The sequence below is a fragment of the Ambystoma mexicanum genome, chromosome 6q (genome assembly GCF_040938575.1).
Source record: "Ambystoma mexicanum isolate Mex_15411 chromosome 6q, UKY_AmexF1_1, whole genome shotgun sequence".
NCBI classification, from domain to species: Eukaryota; Metazoa; Chordata; class Amphibia; order Caudata; family Ambystomatidae; genus Ambystoma; species Ambystoma mexicanum.
In genome coordinates this window covers 1,178,342,078-1,178,368,801 of record NC_090937.1, presented here as the reverse complement: position 1 = coordinate 1,178,368,801, position 26,724 = coordinate 1,178,342,078, and the positions used below count along the sequence as shown (strand labels likewise).

Below are 26,724 nucleotides of genomic sequence, written 5' to 3'. Positions count from 1 at the left end.
AAAGCAGGAGGAAGCGAAGTTTGTGCTGAATAAATTGTCCAATTACCCATAGAGTGAGCGGTATTGACGAGTGGTGAAGGTGTGACGACACTAGAGATGCGACCAGCGCAGCAAAGTAATGTAGTGTACATTATGCATCAGAGTGGGTCCCATTTTTGGCCAAGAGGGAGAGGGAATAGACCTAGGGGAGGATGAGGTGGATTTCAAAACCCTCAGGGAGGAGTAGGATTTAATGGTGAACAGCCACACCAATTTTGGAATTGTGGAAGCATGGGACATATAGCCAAATCATGTAGAAGTTGAGGGGGCATGCAGCAAAACTGGCAAGCTCCAAGAGGGGAGATGTGTTATGTTCCACAATATAATACAATACCACAGGAGTATTATGCCCAAGATCACACGCAGAATCAGTCATGTGCGCCGCAAACACAGAAAGCTCCATTGCAAATGCAACCACCACAAGGGCAACCACAGCAAGTGCCTATGAAAACACAGATACAGGCCCAGCAAGCGCAGACACAACAGGCCATGGTATCACAATGGAATATGAACGCAGGAGTCCCGCAAGCACCCAGACCTAGGATATGGAGTGTGACCGTGGTTGGAGGAAATCCTTTTACAAGTACTGGGATGAATTTATATCCCCAATAGGACAGCCCACAGAGCGACCTGATGTGTTCAGTACTATCAGTGACACCGGACGCCCAAGAGGAACCAAGGGTCAAGGTAACGCTAGGAGGCAAGACATTTTCATTCCTTGTAGACAATGGAGCAACTCCTTCCTGTGTCTGAGAGGGAAAATACCCAATGTCGGGCATTGCCATGAATGCACAGGGATTCTCTGCGGCAAAGAGCTTTGTTCCTTTTAAAGACAAATTACCAATGTCTATAGGAGAACACAATGTGTCTATGCCATAATTATATCCTCGGCAGACACCAGTTAACAAATTAGGGCATGATTTGATGACAAAACTTAACATGACGATTTCTTTTACTGACGAAGGAATAGTGTGCTCCACTCCAGGGATACATTATATGAATGTGAAAGAGTTTATATCAGCCTTTACAGGTCAGAAGGCATTACGAGGAGTCCCATTAGATCCAGAAGTATTTATGTATGGAGTTTTATTAACATGGTTACTCAGTTTGGTAGGTAATATTTTGAGGATACCTGAAGAGTTCCTGTTTAGACCAGAAATACCTATGGATGATGAAAAAGGACAGGTTATTCCTTTAGAGCTGGAAGCAGCAGTGTTGAAAGGGTGGTTGTCCATGGGACAGATGATGAGGGACGAGAATGAAAAGCTGTGATAGCCCTCAGTGAAGGATATAGGTTGACAGACTTGACTGATGAGGAGATTTTTAGGGATGTTTATTCAGATGATGAGTTCATATTTTTCATTAGTCTCACTTATTGGATTAAAGTAGAGAATAGAGAAATATCGCAGAGAATGGCAATGGTGAAAAAGGAGCCGTCATTTTTCCAGGAAAATTTAGAAAAGGTGCCAAATATTTTATAGACTACGAGCCCATATGACTTGGGTCTATTGAAAGGAGTAGGAGCATTTAAAATCGAGCTTAAACCAGGAGCAATCTTGCCACAAGCAAAGCAATATCCTATGTCCAGAGAAGCAGATCAAGGCATATTTGAGACCATTTCCGCTTTAATGAAGCAGGGAATATTGGTGCCATCGGAGTCCCCATGTAACACAGCTGTGTACCCAGTGAAGCAATCACCTGGGGCCGTTGTGTAGATTAATTCAGGATCCCCGCCCCTAAACAATATTGTTGAAGCAGAGTTTCCTTTATTTCCAAATCCTGCTACAATATTAATCAATATTCCATCTAAGGCCAATTATTTTACAGTTATAGATTTTAAAAATGCACACTTTTTAATTCCTCTTCACTCATGAAGAGGAATTAAAAAGTGCACATTTTCTAAATCAACTGTAAAATATTTGGCCTTAGACTCACAAGATTTGACTTCATTTTCGTATTGAAAAACAAGCCGGAAACATGCTTGTTTGCCCTAGGGATACTGTGGGTCCCCGTCAATCCTTAACAGGGTCCTCCAGATGGACCTAGGTAATGTACAGCTTGAGAGTGCAATTATTAAGTATGCAGAGGACATATTAGTATGCAGTGAGATAGGAGAAAGATGCAGAGAGGAATAATTTCGACTCATGACTACACCAGCAGAGGAGGGATACACAGTAGACAAAATAAAAATTACAATACTGTCAGGAAGAGGTCCTGTATATAGGACAGTTATTCTCTCAAGAAGGAAGAAAAGTGACACCTGAGAGAGCAGAAGCAATTATGAAGATATCAGAACCTAAGACAGTGAGGGAAATGCAACAATTTCTAGGCCTATATTATTATTGCAGGGCTTGGGTTTTCGATTACAGCATATATTTGACCGCTTTTAAAAGGATTTAAAGAAACACAGGTAGACAAAAGTAAGATAACATGGACAGGTGAAATGACTGAAGGATTTGAAGAATTAAAAATGGCCATCAGTACAGCGCCTTTGTTAGGAATTTCAGACTATCATTAATAATTTTACCTATTTTCTCATTCAAATGGAGAAGTTACGACAGCAGTCCTCACACAGAAACCAACATTAGGACACGGACATGAACCGTTGGCTTACTATAGTGGTATTTTAGACCCAGTAATGAAAGGACATTACCCTTGCGAACAAGTGTTAGCTGCTACTGCATTTGCTATTGAAAAAGCCTCAAATATTACAATGGGGTTCAGTGACATTATTCGTTGAGCATGCATTATTTGCCATTCTAGAGAGGCCCACACGTACATTGACAACACAAAGAGCATCAAGATACAAGGTAATTATTTCGAACCCTGCGATTAAAATTGTTAGATGCAGAATAGTGAACCCAACAACATTCATAGCAGAACCAGTAGAAAAGGATGACTATATACATGACTGCACAACGTATACTGAGTTTTATGATGACATTCCCTCCTGTATTAGAGAAAATGCTCTCGGGGTGGGGGGGGGGTCGTCAAGGGAATTCTCTTCATTGATGGTTCTTCAAAAATTGACCAAACAACTGACGAAAGGCATACCGGATCAGCAGTAGTGAAGCTGAACCGTGAGGGTGAATTTGAAGTAGTGATGAGTGCAAGATTGCCTTTGCATTGCTCAGCACAGGCTGCAAAATTAGTGGCGCTTAAGACCCCACTTCAAAGATACGAGGATGAGGAAGTGACGGTGTACTCTGACTCTGCCTATGTGACGTTAACTGTACATGCAGGTTGGTCACGCTGGAAAAGTAGGGGCTTCCTCCATGCAGACGGCACACCAGTGCAACATGCTTTACTATTGGATAAGCTTATTGAGAAACTAAGACTCCCATTGGCTAACGCAGTCATGAAATGCACAGTCCACACTAAAATAACAGACACGATTTCTTGCGGTAATGAAGCCGCAGATTTAGAAGCCAAAAAGGCAGCATATTTCCCAAACATTTCTGATTTTGGAGCAAAAAGTCTTAGAAGGAGGGTTTTAACATGTTGTCTTTGGTACAGTTAATTGAGTTACAAGGACGAGTCCCACAGGAAGAGCAAGACCTATGGATAAAGCGGGGTGTTCTTTATCCCCCACTGGGGCAATATGGAGGCAGGATACCACTGGAAAGACAGTTATGCCTCTAGAATTGAGGGTAGCGCTGGAGCAGCTTCACTACCCTGAGCATATCACTCAAGAGAGTCTTGCTGCTACAATTGCAGAAGATTGATATTCACCAAATGTATTAAAACATGTGGCACAGTTTATTGTAAACTGCATTGTGTGGCAGAAATGTACTGCAGAGCACACTTTGCGAACAGTGAGAGGGGCAATCCCTAGACCCAATGGTCCTTTTAAGCATCTACATATAGATTATGTATATATGTTGCAGACATGCAACGCATATAGGTATATGCTGGTTGTGGTATGTCCCTTTTCCAGATCGATTAAGGCAGGTCCATATACGCACCTCTAGACCACATGTGCTGCCAAGTTCCTTGTGCGTGAGGTGTTTCCAAGATTGGGCGTGTGCGAAGTCTTGCGGTCTGACAATGGACTGCATTTTGTAAATGAACTATATGAGCAAGTTACACTTTTATTCGGTATAAAGCGCAAGTTCTCTTCTGCCTATCACCCACAGGAGAATGGGATTTTTGACCGTTTAAATGGACACCTTAAAGAGAGGATAGCAAACATAAAGATCACTTAAAAGAAGGGGTGGTTGCATTGCCCACCCCCTGCATTAAATGCACTACGAAATCAGCCTGGCTCAGATCACCACCTAACTCTGCATGAGTTGGTGACTGGACGCCATATGAGAATACCTCTTGCTCCTCCTACTAGGTTGGAAACTGATGTCCACGGTGTAGCAAAGATATTAGGTGATGAGATACATGATTATTTGGCAACTATGACCGCTAGTGTCTCTTTTATTTCTCAAAAGATCAACAACTGGAGGGAGGGGGGTCAAAGAGGATTGAAGAAGACAGCCAACCAATTGATCCCAACAATATATTGAAGCAACCTAGTTTATATCCAAGAGACCAGGTGCTGGAATGCAAATTTGTTTGCACTTGGAATAAACCCTATTTTTAGGGACCCTACGAAGTGGAAGAGGTTACTCCCACAGCTGTCAAATTACAAGGAAGACGAGCCTGGCTGCACCTGCACGACATCAAACCATACAAAGGAGAGACCTTGACCCCTTCTGCAGCTGCTGTTAGTGAAGCAAGAGAAGAAGTTCTGCGCATGCAGACTAGATCAGTTACCAAGAGCACCGATAAAGAATTTATAGAGTCTAAAAACACTTTGGAATAGAAATGGACATTCCTTAAATCTAATAAGGAATAAATGGACTTGCAGCTATTCTGGAGCTATTTTAGATAGGTACAAGGGACAAGGCCTCATTATGAGGTTGGCGGTAACCCGCCAGGGCGACCGGTGGGTTGCCGCCAACCCCGTAACACTGAATCTGGCGCCTGACTTCCTGGTGGCACTGAGACGTTACAAGTCCCGGCGGCGTGGGAACTCAGACGTCGGATTTTTTAACTCCCCATTCCCATAGAGTCTCACAGTACTCTATGGGAGTGGGGAGACGGAAGCACCAGCACCGCTGCTAAAGGCTCCAGTGCTTTCGTGACAAGTCTGCCTACCGGGCTGCTGCGCGACGGTCCCGGCAGGCAGACCTGTAGATAGACTGGACGAGCAAAATGCTTGTATATTCATCCCTGGGTGGAGAACAATTAAAGGTTGTTGAAATGAAGAGGATGGAATGATCAGACATACTAGAAAAATCAGGAATATCAGGATGCTGGGAGAGACCTCAGCTATTGGTGAATGGACAAATTGCCACTAAAGCAGGATGGGGAGAAGGAATGTTATCTTGCACCACACACATATTGAAGGATAAACCAGTAAGCATAGTGCAAATAGTAAACGACATGTGCCTAAAGTCATGGCCCAAATATTCTAAGCTACTAACGTGGGTTGACGGACTGGTGACCATAATACCAGTAAATAATGCAACAACATGTTTCGGGAACAAAGGCCTGGTTCTGGTTGGAGAAAATAAAGGATGTAAACAGATACTTGAAGTACCAGGAATGAATAGGAACTGCCATGCTGATGGACCGATATTGGGCCTGTGGATCCAGAGCTTATATGCAGTTGCCCAAGAATTGGGGAGGAATATGTTCTATCATGGTCATACATGTTCCTGCTTTAGTGATTCCCTAAAGTGACCTTCCTGTAGATGACTTCCCAAAAAGAAATTAATATCGGAGAAAGAAGAGGTTGCTCAATCTCTGTTGGCTGAACAGGGAGAACTATTTCTCATCAAAGCCAATAGCAGCCTATGACGATATTCCAGTGGAGCAAAGATTATTGGTTGTCGATGAAAAAATCTAATGGAGAAATTACTGTTTTTTTAAATGCAGGGGGAGACCCCCGCTCCCCTCCTCCCTCCTCCCTTCTACCTTAACTGTTACCCTTACCCCACCCCACACCTATATTTTAGTTAAATGTCCCCAAATTCAGAACAAAATCAATCAAAACATGCAGTCATTTCTCCATTTGATTTTTTTCAATTCGATCATTTCTACGGATACCTTGATTATGCAGTAAGACAGCAATGATGTTTACATCTATATTTATGCCAGGACTCCAGACTGCAGTGAATGCTAAATCGTTACACATAACCAGATGAGAGCTGCTGCAAACGATCATCGCGACAATTAAAGGATTCAATGCAATCAAAGAAGAATTGAGGGCCAGCAGGCTTATGATCCTCCAGAACAGGTATGACCTGGACTTAATTACAGCAATGGAAGGAGGTGTGTGCGTCAAGATCAGGCCTTCTTGCTGCACATTCATACCTGCCCATGATGGAGAAAACTGAACTTTGACAGAAGCAATATCAATGCTGAGAATCCTGCATACGAAGATGGAGGATGAAGCTGATGAGCCGGATGACGATGATTGGTTCAAGTCTCTGTTTTCATGGATTCCAACTTGGCTGACGAATGCCTTCAAGCTACTTGGAGCAATACCAGTATTGGTATTGCTAGGATTCTGTCTTGTAAGGATCATTACGGGAAGATGCACTAAGACAGCTAATAAAGCTATTGGGATGAAGATAATGATCGATATAAATGCTAAAACTGGTGAACACATGCAAAATGAGAGCAGCACCTGTGAAAACATAATAAGTCCCCTGGCACTGTAAGGGAAGGCATTGTATCAAACAGTGAAGACAGACACAAGTGATCACAGTTCAAGGGTGTTTATTGAACTTCAGTGGGTTGGTTGAATGCCTATCTAACCCTAAATCTAAGGATGGGAGCAAGCTAGGACCATCAAATAATAATAACGCAGTCCTAGGGGAGTCTGTCAAATTAAAAGGGCTTAAATGAATAAACCTATTGCTAATCCTTACTTCTAAATACAAATGGTGTGGCAAAACGATGTATGCAAAAGAAAAGTGTTCAAGAAACAATGTTAGGCTAGATGAGCAGTTGGCTTCCCTTCTCCACGTTTTCAGCACAGGGCAAGGTGACACACACGAGCTTCGCACACACTCTGGCTTCTCGGCCACGAGGATGCACTTCAAAATATAGGTATCTGGGCCTTCTGCGCCAAAGTCTCTTTTCCAATAAAAGTCTCTTATTGCGAAGTGCCTGGTACAATAAACAAGTATCAAATTTTCCTTCTCATCATGATTTTCATATTCACAAGTTCTTGGGTTTACTGTTCACCACGGGTCTCCCTCGGTCGGGCTCAGACTACTTTAAACACAAGTTCATAATTGGTCTCCCTCAATGGGGCTCGGACCACTGTCTCCCTCAGTCAGGCTCGGACCACTTTTGATCTTTCTTTCTTTTGTTATCAAAATTCAAAGACTTTCGACTGTGCAATGGATTTTTCTTAAACCATCGCAAGACCACTTCGATTCATTCCATTCATTACTTTTCCTTTTTATCACTTTCTGTTTCTGCCACTTCTTGGCTGGGTACTTAGTACAGAGACCTTCGATTGAGCACCCTCGCGGTGCCGGACCACTCTGTTAGTTTTTCTCGTACCTTCTCTGATTCGCCTTATAGTTCAAACATCCATCGACAATTGAACTTTTCCAGCGTCTTTCATCACACACGTTAATATTCTTTGCTCTTGCGCTCTTTATACAATGTTGCTGCTTGTAACCTTGACTTCAACAGAGACCGGTCTTGCATCTGTCTACCCAACTCACCAGCTGTGTTGATTTCTCTGGCGCTGCTTTGATCCTGCAGCCACGGATGGTACCATGGTGGCTGTAGCTCCTCCCCGACTTGCTTGATCATGCAGGAGAGCCCTGAGTATCTCGACACACAATGCAGGATTCTTCAATCTGGTTTGCTGGCCTCACGCCTTTCATTCTGAAGGTTTCTGTAATGTAACAGTTTCTCGCCAGAAAGGTCAAGGGTATCTCCCTCCTTGCTTTCCCTTCCCGGTTTGCCACGTTTCTCCCCTCGTTTGGCTGCCATCTGGAAAATGCTATTCCTTTGTGTGCTTTGCCTCGCTCAGAGTGTGCTCTCGTGCTCCACCTTTATCCATGTGGGGTAGCCTAATGGAACTCATGTGTGAGTCGTTAACAGTAATTGGCTGACTCTGCCTGACCACAGTATTGGTACATGCCCGGGTTAATGCTCAGGTGTGAGTCTGTTTTCTCCAAGAGCAGGCTGTCCGTGTGAAAGTGTTTGTGTAAGGAAGGTGTGGGGTTAAAGTTCTTAAGTATCCTCGAGTTTATCTTGGATACCTTGCAATTTGTTCGATAATTCAAAAAGTGGATTTTCCACACTTTTTTTAAAAAGTCAGTTTTAAGTGCAATTTTTATTCATTTATCAATTGTTTCATGTGGACTCATAGTCCCATTTGTGGTCAGTATCCTACCTGGTAAGATGGGGTAAAGGTGTTACAGGGGTGTCCCACTTCCTCTCCCCGAAGACCCCTCACCCAGGTGATCCTCCCACACTGGTCCACCCCCAGGGTCTGGATCCAAAGACGATGGCCATGCCCTGGCCACCTGAGAGACAGACCCCCTGGGACTAGCAGGTGAGGCACCTTCTGGTTTCTCGTAGGCACACCCAGGAAAGAAGTTCTACTACCCTAAGGATCACAAGAAATATGTAGGGCATTGGATAGCTTGTCCACCATCTGGGGGGAGTGCTGCATTATGACTTGGAGTGTGGATGAACATATAAAGAATGCAGGTCACCTGAGGGGGTGACGAAGATATGGATCCCCAAGAAGCCGCAGAGTGAAGTGAAAATAAAGAAGATTGAAGAGGAGGAGGATGTGGTCACGCCATCAGAGTCAGAAGATGCTGGAAAAACAGTTTCTTGTGAAAAACACAGAGGAGTCTATTGGCCTGGGATCAAGGATGCTACATCGAGTAATAATTGCAGGGCACAAAGAGAGTCAAGAGAGTCAAGAGGATAGGCCATTTACGTAAGACATATTTCTCTTAGATTAAGCAAAGAAGAAAACACCTGCAAGCGCCAAGCATTGGCAAATCAAAGATGTGAAAAACCTATGCAAGATGGATTGAGCAAGTCTCCAGAGGCCAAGATGACACCCAGCCTAATTAAATCAAATAGCAGTAAATAAAAGGTTGAACTGGACAAAATCGTGGTCTCCTCACACTGGATTCAGAAGTTGAAAACAAGGTCTATACATTAAGCTCCAGATGAAGATAATGGTGTACCTACACTCCCTCAAAAGGCCCAGAACAAAGAGCAGGCTGCAAGGTCAACTATAAAGAAGAAGCCTTGGCTTGGCGCCTGACCGATGATTTGTTTTTTATTTATTTTTTTATTTGGCTCAAAACGGTTTACCACTTAGAGTCTTAGACCTTTAGCCATGAGAGATGATGTACTAATTGGCCTAGTGGGTAGTCTGACGTTGCTCTCTGTTCTTGAGTTTTGTTTTGCTTACATGCTGCTAACGAGCCAAAAGTCCAAAGTTGGGATAGAATACCAACCAATCAGAAGCTAACTCTACAAGCAAACTTTTCGAAATCCTCAAGTCTATCGAAAAACCTAAGGCACTCTCACTTCCACACAATCCTTCTAAAGAAGATTGTGAGAGAGTACAAGAAGCATTTGCTGCTAAAATAGAATGAATATAATACAGGCAAGGGAGTCCACTATTATGGAAACCTGCACCATGGAAGAACCTAGACCGAACAACGGAGAAGGCTTTTCAGTTCAAAGCTATAACGGAGGGGGATTTCTGTCTGTTATTGTCCAAAATGAAACCCACATCCTGTACGGAGAACATTCTGCCCACAAAAATCATCCTGGACAATAAAGAGCTTTTCGCACCTACCCTCACTAAAATAATTAACGCCTCATTTTCCGAAGGGAAAATACCCAACAACATTAAAAAAGTAAAAATAACTCCCTTGGTTAAAAAGGCAGGCCTGGATCCGAAAGATCCCAGCAACCTACGCCCTATAACAAACTCTAATTTTGTACTGAAGATTCTGGACAAAATCGCCACGAATCAGTTACAAAAACACGTGGAGACTTTGGAGATGTTACACACACAGCAATCGGGCTTCAGAACAGCACACAGCACGGAGTCAGCTATGCTCGACCTACAGTCCCACATGTTAGAGCTGATAGAACAGGGCAAATCAGGGATGCTTATGCTTCTGGATCTCAGCGCAGCATTTGATTTAGTGGACCATCAACTACTTCAAGTGGCATTAGATAAGATCGTAGGCTGCTCTCCATCAGCACCGGCTTGGATAGCATCCTTCCTAAGTGATAGGAAGGCACGTATTCACTGGGGAGACACTTTCTATGATGCAGCTCTCATCATTTTCGGATACCGCAGGGAGCCAGCCTGTCTCCTCTGCTTTTCAACATTTATATGCATAGTCTCTGTGACTTATTAGAAAGCATTGGTGTGTTTTTCACTAACTACGCCGATGATACTCAGTTGGTTTTCAAAATGACGGGAGATTACACCACAGACTGCGCGAAAATAGAAGAAGTCTATAAAATCATTGACATCGGGATGCAGAAGCACTGGATGTGTCTTAATAACAGCAAGACCGAGCTCATGATCTTTAAGCATGTAAGATCCAAATTAGGAGACCAATATAGGGAGTTCATGATAAAAGGAGCCGAAATTCCAGTGCTACCCCAAGTTAAAACATTAGGGATGCTGGTAGAAGCATCAGTAGGGGCCGAAGCTCAAGTATATTATTTGCAGAAAAACAATACATACTACCTGCGACTGTTGAGAGCAATCAGACCCTATATAAGTGAAGCTAACGCTGCAAATATCGCAAGAGCGACTATTCTGTCCCGTTTGGACTATGGCAATGCGATGCTAGTGGGCGCCACCAAGAAGGAGTTGCAATGGTGCCAGGTTATGCAAAATGATGCCGTTCGCATTGTTAAGAAAATCAAATATGGAGAGCACATATCGGCGGCAAGGAAGGATATTCATTGGCTCAGAATTGAAGAGCGAGTCCTCTTCAAGGCCATGACGATCGTGCATAGATGCCTACATGGCAAGGCCCCAAAATATTTTAAGGAGAAATTCTCTATCTATACACCTAGGAGAAACCTGAGATCAGCCGACATAGGCCTCCTGGTCGTTCCATTGGTCAAACGAGCAGCAGGTGGTGGCAGAGCTTTCCCGACTAGAGAGGCTAAATCCTGGAACAGCCTTCCAGTGAACGTAAGACTGGAAGGTAATTATAGCAAGTTCAGGAAACTTTTGAAAACACATCTTTTCCAATAACTTTCTGACTCTATAGGGCCTCCTTAGGTATATATATGGTATATATATGACTGACTGGTTCCTCGCGATCCAACTTTGGTTTATCTTACACTCTTAATATGCTACTTTTACTCTCAGGATGTCTCCGCGCCCTGATGCCTGCGGGCTGTCGGCGCGTTACAAACACATAGAAATAGAAATAGAAAAAAAAATAGGTCTATGCAGCAGCAACATGCTAAGTGTTGCACAGGCCAACCCGCTGCTGTTATTCGGCTATAATCTGTATTATACATATTTAGAGGTGGTTCAAGGTGTGCCTACCAGATAATGGGCATCCAGTAATATTACTAATACTTATATGATATATACATATGTTCCCTTAACCAGTCCCTCCCTACAATAGGTTTTAGTTTTCCACGTAGGATGATGTCATAGCTGACACATATCGAGGTATAAAGCCTTTGTATGATCAAAATTGAAGTGTGAGTGCATGAACTATAGTTTGTGTTTCGCCAGATTGCCCTACTTTATTTTATGTTGATAATAAAGTAGAACTTTGCCATATTCTTTGAGTCTGTCTGGTTATTTGGTCTGAGATCATTAATGGTAATTCCATCTAGCACATGAGACGCTTCAAGGTGCTAGAGCACACCTGTGAACAACAAAATACGTGCAGCACCAGCTTTCAGCAACACCGGAAGAGCCAAAACCAGAGCTAAATCCCATACACAGTTACGCAGTCAACTGCGCAGCACTTGACAGCCCTGAGCCGCCCAAAGAGAACTTGCCCACTGGGTCCGTAGACCACCACAGACTTGAAAGGGGGTGTATGGAAATCCCAAATGGAACTTAACTTATATTAGGGGAAGCCCAGAAGAGACCCCATAACACGATCTGTGACAATGTAGACAATGTACAGCGGAGGCCTTCATTGTTGTTACACAGTGGTTGCTCAGAAAGCAACCTGTTGGGTCTTAACCCACCATTTAAAGACTGTCATTTGGAAAACCTCCCAGGCAGGGGAGCGAGGGCTCAATTGGTTATGGACAGACTACCAATCAGGAGACATGCAGGGGCATAAGAAGGCCCCTAGGAAGAAGGAAGTTGTGAGTTGTTCGGGTGATGTCAGAGTAGGTGGAGGTTACAGACCAAAAGACTAGCAGGAGGAAGGACGGTGGAGGCGATTCTTGGAGCAGGTGAAGTGATAGTGAGTGCAAGTAATACTGCGGTAGCCTGGAAGAGTAGCTAGTGTGGCTGGGTGAGAGACTGTAAAAGGGAATATGAAGTGTTTGGAAGTGAATGAAAGAAGGGTGAGTTAGTAGTTTGGAGGGTGGAGTAGTAGTGTGTAAGAGGACGTAGTCGTGTGTAGGATAGTGTGAAGTAGTGTTTAGGATGGAGTAAGAGTGTGTAGGAGGCCGAAGGAGGGAGTAGTAGTGCAGCAGAGGGAGCATTAGTGTGATAACATCAAAGGGTGGAGGCAAGAGTGAGACCGAAGGGACAGAGGAGAAAGTAGTTGAACGCCGAGCAAGAATGGGGATGAGTCAGAAGGGAGGCGAGAAGTGGGAGAAGAGCATCAGACACAGAGAGGGCGAGAAAGACGTGGGCGTGAAAGCAAGAAGACCAAGTAGTGCCGAGTGTCTGGAAGCAGTGTTTTTAAATTACCTTTTACAGCTCCTATACTTTTATTTTAAAAAGAAACCGTTCCCGAATGGTTTCGTTTTAAAATAAATGTGTAGGAAGAAGTTGAAACTTGCACTTAAACTGCACTGCACTAAACGTTCCATTAAACAGCAGGTGCAAGTGTTTGGGGGTGTGTATTGTGTGTGGGAGGGGACGTGGTGATGGGGTTTGCGGGGAGTGGGTAAACCTTCCATTAAACAGCAGGTGCAAGTGTTTGGGGGTGTGTATTGTGTGTGGGAGGGGACGTGGTGATGGGGTTTGCGGGGAGTGGGTGCATGCCAACAGGGAACATAGTTCCACTACTTCTTTTCGTACACTTCGACCACTGTCTGGAAGGCACAGTCCCATTCCCCTTTAGAAAAGCAACCCATTAATAGAGTAGTGTAAACTAGGAAGTCCCTGAAGAAGTTTAGAAGGATAGAGCAAATGTGCCTTTAAGTTAACATCGCAGTTTATCTAGTCTTTTAGCATATGAATGGTAAAACAGTCGGTATTCACTCACCGGAAGCTAAGGGTGCTTGGGTTAGAGAGGAGCTGCTTTTAGATGAGAGAGCGACAGCCATAGGGTCCGCAAAATTCTATTAAAGACCGTTGAACCTTCTCGGAGACTTGGAGTATTTCTTGTGACATCTGTGACAATGGCTCAAGGGACTGTGAGCCTTCCTGGTCCCAGGAAGAGCTTCCTCTGCTGGACTTCTAAGCACTTTCAGGCCCTCATGCCCAGCACCTAATTGCTGCATTCGCCCATCCAGCATGATTGCACCATGGATTTTCTCCAACATGGTGCGACACTAGGGCATTCCAGAAACAACTTCCACGTATGTGATTTAAGACTGATTAACGTCTTATGCTCTCTTACCCCAGATGTGATGCATGATTATTCTTGGCAGCAGCTCAAGTGTCTTATTGGTTTTGCTCCTGACTTTCTAATGGCTTTATTTGAGCTCAGGGCAGCATTGCATTAGTTGTGACGTGAGGGTTTGAAAGTGTGGTTATGATATGATATGATAGATAATTTATAATGCGCTTAATACCCAGAGGTTTCTAAGCACGGCCCGGGGATCGAACCTGTGTTGCTCCATATCGTCTTGCTTCTAGGGCGTGCACGTTGCAGCTGAGCTGTCCTCCCGAGACAAGGTGGCCTTGCCGTGGCCTCTGTTATAGGATATCCAGTACTAACTCATTGTGCTTTATTAATGCTTACAATGTTGTGTCTTCATTTAAAGGTTTTTTCTACAGGATACAACCAATTGGCAGACATGAGGTTTTGGTCTGTGACCTTGCAAGGTTATGAGCTGCTGTTACTTATGTTTTATTTACCATTCTCAGTGCTTTAAGTGGGGTAAGAAATTGAAGGGGGGCCCTCGTTTGGGGGCGTGGCATCCGCTGTGGGCGTGGCCTAAAAGTGCACAAATCATAGTATGGTGCGCAAACAAATATATAAATGTAGTAGAGCATTTATATATTTGTATGCGTACTAGTATGGTTTGTGTATTTTTCAAGCCTTCTTTTATAAACATAGCAATGTTACATATTTCTATGTTTATAAAAGGTGGCTTGAAAGTGTACAAACCATAGTAAGTTACGCACACTTGTGTGCTTACCGTACTATGGTTTGTGTACTTTTCAAGCCACCTTTATAAACATAGACATTTGTAACATATTTCTATGTTCATAAAAGATGGCTTGAAACGTACAAGCCATCTTTTATAAAGCGTGAGGACGGACAAAACCCAAGGTGGTTTTGTCTGTCGACAAATCTTTATAAAAGATGCCTTGAACTGTGCACGTTTCAAGCGGTCTTTTATAAACCTAGAAATATTTCTACGTTTATAAAAGATGGCTTGAAACGTACACATTTCAAGGCATCTTTTATAAAGATTTGCCAAAGGAGACAGGCACCTCGGGCTCAGTGATCGCTGCTCTGAGCAGAGATCACAGAGCCCAAGGCGTCTTTCACCCTCTGGGAACCCGCGGGCTCCGTGATCTAATCTACATATTAGATCATGGAGCCTGCAGGTTCACGGAGGGTCAGTGACCTGGCAAGGGCAAACAAAGGAACTGTAACTTCCCTGATGACCCCTCAGATGGGGGGTCATCAGGGAAGTTATAGTGACTGACAGAAGTGCCAGCCAGCCTCAGCGACGCTGTGGCTGGCTGGCACTTCTGTCCACTTGCCTAACGTTACACTGGCGGGCGCATCTCCCGTCGCGGCTGCGGCCGTGGCGGGATAATGCGTCCTGCCATGGCGTGGTGGGACCGGGGGGCCCCGGCAGGGCCCCGGCTCAGACCCACTTTTTGGAGACTGGCGGGGCCCGGCCCTGGCAGGCCCCGGCCCACTTAAAGCACTGACCATTCTGTTTGTCTTGTGTGTTGGTGGGATTGCATTATGTTGTGTTTTACGGCATCTGTTGAACTGACTCTTGATTTACAGAGCTCATGTCCTAGCAAGCCGTGGGCCCAAAGTGGGTGTGGCATCTGAATTTTTAGTTTTCTGGGTTATTTGGTAATTAATTAAATGTTTATGCTATGGTCACTGAAATACCTATGTTGACACCTCCTTTTGCAGGTGCCTGGGTGTTGGTCACTGCATTACATTCCACCTGCTTCTGAGAGTGATGCCTCTAGTGTTTGGGACACATGTATTTCATGCTCAAACTTGCTTGTTGCTTTTGGGCTGTAAAGGCGTTCCAGCTGCAGGTGACACAAACTCGTTCAGAGTCAGTTTGTGCATGTGCGTATGTGAGTGCGCGCGTGCATATGTATGTGTTGTGCTTCCTGTCCACAGTGAATTACTAAAAAGCAAGCAAATTTGATTTAGACTGGTTTCAAATGGTTTGCGTGGTATCCTCTTGATTAAATCTGAATGTGCCACTTTCAGCGCTAGCATTGTGCGGTAGGGCAAGTGTTGAGAGTTTTTCCCGATGTTTGTGGTGCAGGTGCGCCATAAGATTCATATGAAAGTCTGAAGGTTGCAGCCTGGGGATGTGTTGTGCTCGGGTTGAAGCGTGTTTCCTCCTGGCAGTGAAGTTCTTGAATCCCCTCGTGAGAATGACAGGAGTGTGGCGGTTCAGAAGCAACTGTTGGTTTCATGTGGAGAGGTTGGCTGGCTTTGGTTGTTAGTTTGTGTACATAGGGTCCTACTTTCCCTATGTTTCTACCTCATTCATGAGTCCCTTTAAAGTGTCTTTTTCTGATGTTCACCTAAGGGGGAGATATGTTGTTTTGTCCTTTCTGCCTTCTCTGTCTTCCCTGCGTGCGTGCATGATATTGTAAGAGTTCTGAGTGTGGAAGGCTGTCTAAGTGACCTGCTGAATGTTCTATGTAGGACAGTTGAAGAGAGGCTGGCTGAGTGGGAGTGTGTGACAGTGGATGTCTCCTTTACCAACCTTGTGTCTTGTGTCATTACTTACCCGCTGGAGCCTGTACGTTACCTGCAACCTATAACCAAGCGATTAAAGCCTTCTTACTTGGTACCAGTGGTGCCTGCGTGGTTTAGTTACCTGACGGCATACACTATAACAAAGGTCCACATTCTCATTGGATAGGTCCATGCATTACGTTGAGTTATTGCATTCCGACTACCTTAATATTAGTACTCCTTATATACTCCTACGTCCCGTCCCCTTTCCTCCATACTTATGTGACATCTCTCCGTCCTGTGGGACGGGAACGGAGCACTTTGTAAAAAGCATCCAAAAATGTTTTAAAAAATGTTGTCCTTCCTCTTTCTTGTGCGGGGCCCAGCATGTGGTCGTAACCCCGCCCATCTCGGCTCTGCTCCGCGCATCGCCCATCAGTCCTTTTCTCCGCTCGTTCGAGACTGGACACACTTGCATCCGCTGAAGATTTTCTTCCCTTTTTTCCTCTCTGGCTCTCGCTAGCGATCGTGTACCAGTCTGTCTATGTCGTTCAAACTAGACCTCCCAGATTGTTCATCGTGTCACCTACGCTTCGCAAGGGCGGATCCCCATCCTCTTTGTCTAGAGTGTTTGGGTCTGGATCATCGTTGGGACTCCTGTTTTTACTGTGATTCCCTTTCGGTCCGGGCACTTCAACGTCGGTTGGAGCAGTGGGAGGAGGTGTTCCGACGAACTCCTCCTTCGCATTTTCAAACGTTTATCGACGAAAAGAAAAAACACCCGGTAAGTTCTTTACTTTTCAGAGCACCCCGGCCGGGAGACCCCTTTCCGGGTTCTTCCAGCGCCGGGAAGGGCATTGATCGCTCTGTCACCGGGGATTGCCCTGAGGTGCCCGTTGGGCCTAATAATTGTACCAGAGTTTTCTCCGAGGGTCTCCGTAAGGGGCCTGTGGATACCAGAGTACACTCCGAGGCCCCTCCTGTGGGGGCTGTTTGTAGACCCAGTTCTACTGAGTCGTGGGGTACCGGAGCTTGCTCTGAGGCCTCTCTATCGGCTTCCCTCAAAAATAAGACCGGGGTTCGCCCCGAGACCTCGGTGGGGCTTGGTGTTACTGAATGGATGTTCGAGGCCCGCGCTAGTAAGGCTGTTACCGGACCTGGGTCTGAGGTCCCTCGTACAGAGGCTAAAGTTACCAACATTTCTGAGAGGCCTAGCAAGGCCTTATTGGTGAAGGTTGTTTCTCATCATTCTCGCTCTTGCGGCGACGCTAAATCTGGTGAGGGGGCAAAGAAGGAAAGTTCTTCTTTTACCGGCAGTGCCGAGGTCCTTCCTGGGAAGGCGAATTTGGCGATTGGTATGTCGCAGAAACATTCCAGGCCTCATAGTACTGGCTCAAGCGAGGTTCCTTATGTTAAGGCTAAAGTTAAGACCCCGGATCCATCAACGGGGACCCCTGCCTCACTTCCTCACGTGCCGCAGTTCCCCTCAGGTGATGACAAAATGGCGGCCGTTCCCACCACGGCGGCCATTTTGGGCGCTACCCCTACAACTACGCCATCGGCCTCAGGTGTAGGACTTGGTTCTGTGGGTGAACATAGAGTTCCTTGTGCGCATCCCTTTCGGCCAGTCCATGACTGGAACGCTCGGATGCCCCTTCCGCACAATGTTACGTTGCCTGTGGGGTCGGCACCTTTGATGTTTGTGGATACATCAGGAGATGGGCCGGTGTGGGAACCTTCTCCGTTACGTCCTTGGAATTATCCTCCTCATGAGAGGCCTCCTCCGGTACCAAAACAGTCCCCGGAGGATGCCTTTTTCAGCAAATTTCAGACGCTCATGCGTACCGACCCCATGAGGGCTTTTTAGGGAGATATGTCCACCCGCGTCTCCGGTGGTTCTGCCGGCGCCTCCCTTGCCTACGGTGCCTTCACCGACTCTTCCGCCTTTGCCTCCATTGTCCCCCGTGAACAAGGCAGTGCCCGACACGGCTCAGCAGGATCCTCACCTGTTGGATGACGCGCAGGGCGATCAGGACAGCGAGGACCTGCCCCGCTCTATTAGAGCTTTTCATAACCGGGTACTGGACATGATGTGCTTTTTGGATGTTCCGGTGCCCAAGGCACCCGCTCCACAGGAGGGTGTGCTTTCTGGGGCGTTCACCCTGTTTCATTTGGAGCGTGCCGGCCTGTTCTAGCAGAAGGATGTTTTGGCCGAGGTCCGTAGGGTCTGGGGAAAGCCATACTCTGGACTTTTCGTCAATAAGAAAATTGACGCGCGATACAGGCTGCATTCTTCAGAAGAGGTGGCCCTCTCGTCTTGTCCGCCCCCTTCCTCCACAGTGGTGGCTATGGCTACTTTACAGTCCAGGCCTGCAGCATCCTCTTCTACGACGGCTACTCAGGTTCTGGGGAAGGTGGACAAGCTACTTGACTCCCTTGGGAGGAAGATTTTCGCTAACTCGGCCTTGCAGCTCCGGCAGGCCAATGCCGAACTAGTGTTAGCCGGGGCTAATATGCGGATGTGGAAAGGTCTGTCGGAGTTTGAGGAGTTCATTCCGGTCGAGAAGCTGGAAGATTTTAAGGCGGGATTATCCGAGGCCAGGGTCTTGGCCCAGGATATCCTGAAGGCTGCGGCTCACCACGTAGACACCTCGGCTCGGGGCCTTATGCTGGGGGTTGACACCTCCCGACAGGCGTGGCTGCATGCCACCAAATTTTCAAAGGAAGTACAGACAAAGTGTTGGACCTTCCGTTTGACGTTAAGGAGCTGTTTCACTCTACAATGGATGTGGAGCTCACCAAGACGAAGGATAGCACGCAGACAGCTAAATTCTTGTTGGTCCTAGTTAAACCTCCCTTTAAAACACAGAGGCCGTTGTCGCAAAGTCGGCCCTCTTCTGGTTTCAGGGGCTACCTTGACCGGAAATCTCGTAGAGTGGATAACCCTTCAGGGAATAACCGCCAGAGGCAACAACGGACTCGGTTTTTCTCCCGCTCCTCAGCCGCCTCCTCAGGTTCAGATGGCAATACCACTGAAAAACCTACAAAATGAGGGTTCTCCGCGCTCACACGAGACCCCGGTGGGAGGACGCATTGCGTCTCATTGGGAGGCGTGGCAGACCATCACCGAAGACAGGTGGGTCTTGTCAGTCGCTTGGACGGGCTTCCGCTTACCCTTACCCCCTACGCCACCCTTCAACCCGCCTTTTCATCTGTCGGGATCGTCCTCCCTGAATGCAGAGGTTCAGAAGCTTCTGGACCTCAGAGCTGTGGAACCAGTTCCCCTCGGGGAACGAGGGGAGGGCTTCTAATCCCGGCTGTTTACGGTTCCCAAACCCAACCAGGCTGGCCTGCGCACCATCCTAGACCTTTCCCAGTTCAATCTTTTCCTTGCAGATGGGCGATTGGCTCAGCATGGTAGATCTTCAGGATGCGTACATGCATATTCTGATTTGGAATTCACACAGGAGATACCTCCGTTTCTCTTTGGGATAGGAGCACTTCCAGTTTCGAGTGCTTCCTTTTGGCCTCAGCTCGACGCTGCGTGTCTTCACGAAGATGATGTCGGGGATGTTATGTTATGTTACATACACTTGTAAAGCGCACAGTCGCCCAAAGGCATCATGGCGCTGCATCTTCGCGGCCTATCTTTGTCTGCAGGGTATCCATGCGTATCCGTATTTGGACGACTGGCTCTTACGCAGCCCTTGCCTGTTGAAAGCCGCGTGCAATCTTCAGTCTCTCCTACAGCTCCTGTTCCATCTTGGGCTGTCGGTGAACTGGCGGAAATCTTCCATGACGGTCTCGCAGGACTTGATTTTCCTGGGTTTTCGCTGGAACACTATCGACTGCAGAGTGTACCTGACCGGGGACAGAATGGCTGATCTGTTAGCCACGTGTCAGATGTTTGCGCAGTCGGGGAGCATGTCGGCCTGGTGGTTCCAGAGGCTTCTGGGCCTCATGGCCTTGTGCGTGTTGGCTCTTCCTCTTGCTCGTCTCAAGATGAGGCGGACTCAGATGGCTCTTCGGAGTTCTTGGCGTCAAGTTGTGGATCCAGACTCCAAGTTGATTATGATTCCGGTTTCCATGAGAGTGGACCTGGAGTGGTGGTCGTCTCTCAGCAACCTGTCGGTGGGTGCGGGTTTTCAGGACCCAGCCCCTACGTTGACGGTCATGACGGACTCCTCACTTGTAGGGTGGGGTGCGACGTTGGATCTTCTTCAGGTCTCGTATCTTTGGTCACCTCAGGACAAGCTCCTCCACATAAATCATCTGGAGCGTCTGGTGATCTTCCTAGCGCTCAAAGCGTTCAGACTGATCATTGCCAACAAGGTGGCCCGCATACGCACGGACAATGTGGTGTTGATGTATTACGTCAACAAACAGGGGGGAACCAAGTCTCCCCCCCTCGTGGACCTGTCCATCCAGATTTGGGAGTGGGCTGTTCTTCATGGTGTCTGGCTGCTTGCAGTACACATCCCGGGCCAGCTGAATATCACAGCAGATGCCCTCAGCTGGCGGACAATGGTCAGCTACGAGTGGGAGTTGAAGGCGGAGGTCCTCTCATGGATTTTCCTGCGTTGGGGCACACCGGAAGTGGACCTCTTTGCTACGACGGTAAACAAGAAGCTTCCTCAGTATGCCTCCAGAGGCGGTCTGGGAGCCTCCTCTCTGGGGGATGCTCTCGAGATTCCATGGCACAACATGAGGGCTTACGCTTTCCCGCCTCTGCCTCTAGTTCACCGAGCAATTTGCATATTGAAGAACTCAGTGAACTGTTCTCTTCTACTCATAGCCCCGTGGTGGCCGGCCAGGTTTTGGTTCTCAGAACTTCAACACCTGTTGGTATATCCACCGATCAGGTTACTGGTGACCCCCGATCTTCTTCACCAGGGGGGACAGCAGCTGTGGGACCCCTCCCACAATCGCTCAGCTTGGCGGCATGGTGCCTGAGTTCAAGTCTTTAGAACATCTTGACTTGTCTGCGGATAACATGCATATTATCCAGGCAGCCAGAAAACCCTTGACTAGGTCCCAGTACAGAAGCAAATGGCTCAGGTTCTGTCATTGGTGTTTAAACAAGCATCTGGACCCAAGGGGGGCTACAATTGACACGGTACTGTCCTTTGTATCCTTCTTAGCAGAGTCTGTCATGCAGAACTTATCTTTCAGCGGTTTCCGCTTACCTTTCTACGGACAAATGCTCTTACTCTCTGTGCAACCCAGTGGTTAAGAGGAATTTTGCAGGCTTGACACGCCTTTATCCTCCAATTCGTAATCCGCACCCGACGTGGGATCTAAACGTGGTCCTGACGGCGTTGTGCCATAAACCTTTCAAACCGATGGCCACGGTGGACCTCAAGTACCTGTCCTGGAAAGTGTCCTTTTTGGTTGCCGTTACGTCAGCAAGGCATGTGAGTGAGCTCCAGGCTTTGTCAGTGGAGCATCCTTTCTTGGTCTTTCACAAGGATAAAGTGGTCCTACGGATGAATCCTGCTTTCCTGCCGAAGGTGGTATCTGAGTTCCATCTGAACCAGTCGATCTCCCTACCAGTCTTTTTTCCGAATCCTGCCTCGGAGGCAGAAAGGGTTCTGCATTGTCTTGATGGCAGAAGGGCTCTTAAGTTTTATCTGGACAGAACATCGGAGCTTAGGAGTTCTTCTCAACTGTTTGTGACCTTTGGTAACCCGCAAGGTAAGCAGGCGTCTAAGGCGACTATTTCTCGGTGGATCGCCGCCTGCATTACAGAGTCTTAAACCGTCCAAGGGCTGAATCCTCCTAAAGGTATTCATCCACACCTGGTGCGGGGCAAGGCAGCCGCGGTTGACTTTCAGAAATATGTCCCCTGGGAGACCATCGCGAGAGCGGCTACTTGGGCCTCCCCATCTGCTTTTTGTAAGCATTATTGTCTAGACATGAGCTCAAGAGCTGATGCTCAGTTTGGTCAGGCTGTGCTGAAGAACCTTTTTCAGTAAGGGTTTTTTTCCATCCACCCATAGTTCCTGTAAGGAGTGCTTGGGAATCTCCCATAAGTATGGAGGGAAGGGGACGGGACTTAGGAGTATAACCAGGTTACTCACCGTAGTGACCACCTTACTCCTAGTCCCCTTTCCTCCATACGCCCACCCGCCGTCCCCTCTAATAAGGTTCCTCTGTTATTGCTAAGAGGTCTTTGACCTGGTGATAGAAAGGGACTGATGGGCGATGCGTGGGGCGGAGCCGAGATGGGCGGGGTTACGGTAAGAAAGAGACGAAGGACAACATTTTAGAAAACATTTTTGGATGCTTTTTACAAAGTGCTCCGGTCCCGTCCCACAGGACGTAGAGATGTCCCATAAGTATGGAGGAAAGGGGACTATGGACTAGGAGTAAGGTGGTCACTACGGTGAGTAACCTGGTCAATTTGGAGTGTAATTCTCCTAGAGCTATAGACGTTACCCTCATCGCTCCTGTTGTGAATAATACAACTCTCTGTAACCATACTGACACCTTTTCTGTTGATATCTTCACGCAATTTTAGGAGAATCCTTGGTCTGATAAGTTTCCCCTTCCACTAATTTGGACACTCACATACTCTCATAAGAGAAGTGACAAATCATTAATTCCAACCTACAGCGTGAAGTGACTAACCTGGCTCAAAAAGTGATCTCCTAATACGCTGAAAGTTAACACGGAGTTCTATATCAGAAGGTACTGTTGCATAGTACAGCTGGCCATGTAACACTGCAAGTGAACTTCCAGCCACTTTGTTCACTTTTTTGTTGTCCATTGAAATGGTGTCAGAATGGTTTTGTGGTTTTGGCAGTATAGGAAACAAGCCTGGCAGACTTGCGCAAGCACCTCAAGAATGATAACTCAACCAGTTAGTTAGCCTTTCCTACTCCTTGAACCTGCCTCTGGGCAGACAATGGAAGGGGTTCAACACCAAATGGACATGAGAAACGGTTAATTAAAGGCTTATTCAAGATAGTTTCACTATTGGGCCACAACATATAAAACTCCTCATAACCACTTTGAAGATTCCTATTAACTACAAGGGGAAGCAGTAAAATAGTCTCTCTGGGCATTCCACTTTGTAACCTGGGTTTCGTAGCCCACAGCCCGTGGACCAGTTCCTGGGATATCTTTGCTTGGGGTTCAAAGTACATGAGACTCCGGTCACATAACTCCCGCAGGAAGTTAAGGAAGCGCTATATTTAACTTTTTCTGTTATCTTTGGTTTGGCTGAATGAGTTAGTGCTTTATTCTCACTCCTCATGTCTTTTACGATTTTTCTGAAATAACGAAACCCACCATCCTGTCTTTTACACCCCAGCCTATTTGATGTATACCTTGAAAATTTACCACTCTGATACAGTGGTCAAGGTAGCTAGTCGTTTCATCTTTATAACATGTTTCTCCAGTTTGTTTTGATACATTCTTCGAATGATTTTGGGAGGGGGTGAGCTGCTTGGGGACCTCTCTGTTTCTCGGAAAAAGTTTCTGCTCTGTGGTGCTGGTTTGGGCAAGAAGATGGTGTTACGGGGCTGGAAAGCTCGGACTGCTCCTGCTGTTGAGGATTGGATTGAGGGGATGTCTGGTCTTGCAAATGAGGAAAGGATGATTTACAAGAGACAAGGGAAATTAAGATTACATGGAAAGATTTGGGATGACTTTATGAATTTATACTAGTTCTTTGCTGGTTATATGTATATAGTATTCTGCATGATATTTAATTGTTTAGTATTTATTGTTTATTTTATTGATCTGCTTGGTTATCTTTGTATAAATTTTACAAATAAATACATTTTTTAAAAAAAAGAAATGAACTACTTTTTGAATCACTTCCTCGTGACACATTCCATCTGCCAATCGAGTCAAGCTATGTTGTTTGCAGGTTATTTCCTAAATACATAATTGATGTTGAATGTATTTACTGATTAGATCAAATACAAGTATGCGTGAGAAAATAGCAATTGCTGTCGACCCAGCAGTAAAAAATAAAAAAATAAAATAAGAACTGTTTTCAACATACATGGTTCTAATGGCTGTATAGCGTTAAAGTATCTCCTGCCAGGTTCTTACATCTGTCTACTAAAAAAAAAAACGCTCTGTTCTGTGATACATTAGAGCCAATACAAAAGATTTTTAAAATGTAGCTTTTTACTTTGATTTGTTCCTTTGCCCTACATTGAAAAGCATATGCTAGTGTTTGTTTTGTCTAAAATGTAGCAAAGACATCTGTGTCCAAAATAATCCTGTAATGTGAGGTTTCGGATTTATGTGAAGGCACAGTGCTAATTTAGCTTGCTGTTAAACGTAATCTTTTTTCTAGTTTCTAGCCGACATGGAAACTAATGCACTCTTCAGGGATGACATTGAATGCCAGAAACTGATCATGGAGGCAATGAAATACCACTTGTTGCCAGAGAGGCGACCCATGCTCCAAAGTCCTCGAACCAAGCCTAGAAAGTCCACTGTTGGAGTGCTCTTTGCAGTTGGAGGAATGGATGCAACAAAAGGTACAGTTCCATAAATTGATTCTTATAGGAACATGTTAAAAATGTGAATTATGTTCATTTGCTTATTAAAAGACAATTATTTTGAGTTATATATAGGCAACATTTGTCCCTGTATTGATTTGTAAATAAATTGTTCTTTACAAGCCTCAATTCCAAATATGTGTTCATTGTAGCATTCCTAATCTGGTACGGTATCATCACCTTGACCTCTCTATAGCAAACCTTAACATAATGATCCACTCTATTGCCAGATGTCCATTTCCGACCCCCGTAGGATTCGTGTATATTTCCTAGGGGAAGGCCACGACATTCGACAGTGTGGGTCATGTCAATCGATGCACCCCAAGGCGCTTCTGGAGAGGGCTGCATAACTGTTTACCTTTCCCAAGGAAAAGGGCTACAGGTGTTCTCATTCAAGGTCGTTGAGCTTAGAGCGTCGAAACGAAGAAAAGTCCCCCAGTCCAAAGCTACAAGAAGAAGAAAAAGGCCCTCATTACAACTCAGGCGTTAAGGGTTTAATGGCGCCGTCGGCGCCGTTACCCCTTAACGCCTGATTACAAGTGTCCCTTTGCGGGTTGTCCAACCCGCAAAGGGACTTTGGAGCTAATTACGGCACCGTAATTTACGGTGCCGTAATTAGCGCCTTCCTCATTCCCATTATGCCCTATGGGGGCAAAAATGGGAATGGGGAAGGGCAAATGGTGAATGGGGAATTAGCGCCCCACTCACCTTGGAATGGGGCGGTAATTCCACCATCCACCATAGCGGAATCGTAACCTTAGCGGCATGGACCATGGTGCTAATAGCACCATGGTCCTCCGCCAAGGTTGTAATGAGGGCCAAAAACACTACAAGAGTTTTCACTCTCCAGGCGATTCCCCCAAGCACCCTTCTTCTTCATCCTCCAAGAAGAGTCATCATCAGTCCAGGGATTCGTCCAAGAAAAAGGGACCTTAGGTACCTTTTTCAACTCAATCCTGCACGCCAGAGGAAAGGAAGGCCTTACCGCTTTAGACATCTTTGCCAAGGCCCTGGCACCAGCGGCTTCTGCCTCGGCGCCAGCCGTTTTGGAATCGACATCTTTGCTGGTGCTGTAAGGGTCCACTGTGCACGGGCGAGCCGGCAGAGACCCTGGATAGGGTTGTGACCATATGCTTATGTACTACCGCTACTGTTGCAGGTAAGGATCCCACATTACACCACTCCATCTGTCGGTGCTGGTCATCCAGCGGTAGCTCCATTCTACACAGGGCCTCCTGCGCCGAGCGGTGTAGAGGCTCTTCAGGAATACTCCCTGTTACCTGGGGGCGCGTTCATGCCAAAATGGGTGACATTTTTCATGAGGAGCATGATCATATCCCCTTTGGGCTCAAAACCCTGCTTCGCAGATAGGTCTTGGATTTCCCTGAATAATTTTATAGTAAGGAGGGGGAGCGGATAGACATACACTGATCTCCAGGAAACAAGTGTTTGTACACGTCTCCAGTACTGGATGTGCTGCCTGCCCAACTTCTGGGAGAACTCAAACATTTTTCAACGCTTGACGGCTAAGGTGTGAGAGACCAATCCCAAGGTGCAGTTTGAGTCAACAGACATTCTTCACGAAGGTCTGCCAAGGGTGACCGTGCTGCCATTTAATCAGGCAGTGTAAACCTGTTTCCTCTAATTGAGGATGAAGCCTGCTTCGATCTCCACTGTGGACTGGAAATACACAAACAAGCACATGCTGGCATCTTCGGACCAAGTCTGCCCGCATGCCTCCTCAGAGAGCCTGTTGGTCCATGCGGCCAAAGCAAGCCTGAAAACTTCATCTCGCCCTTTAGGCCCTCCACCGCCACAGGGAGAGTAAGAGGTTAAACGCCTAGGGCAGGAAGGTG

The 26,724-nt window shown here is 46.2% G+C and overlaps 1 protein-coding gene across 4 annotated transcripts in view; it reads left to right on the top strand.

The window, feature by feature from the left end:
• Positions 1–26,724, top strand: part of KLHL5 (kelch like family member 5) — a 1,021,700-nt gene that overhangs the window by 637,729 nt on the left and 357,247 nt on the right. For all 4 annotated transcript variants that reach the window (XM_069631792.1, XM_069631790.1, XM_069631791.1 and 1 more), the window contains one exon: positions 24,661–24,847. In XM_069631792.1, the coding sequence (XP_069487893.1) occupies positions 24,661–24,847 (187 nt within the window). The remainder of the gene's footprint in view (positions 1–24,660; positions 24,848–26,724) is intronic.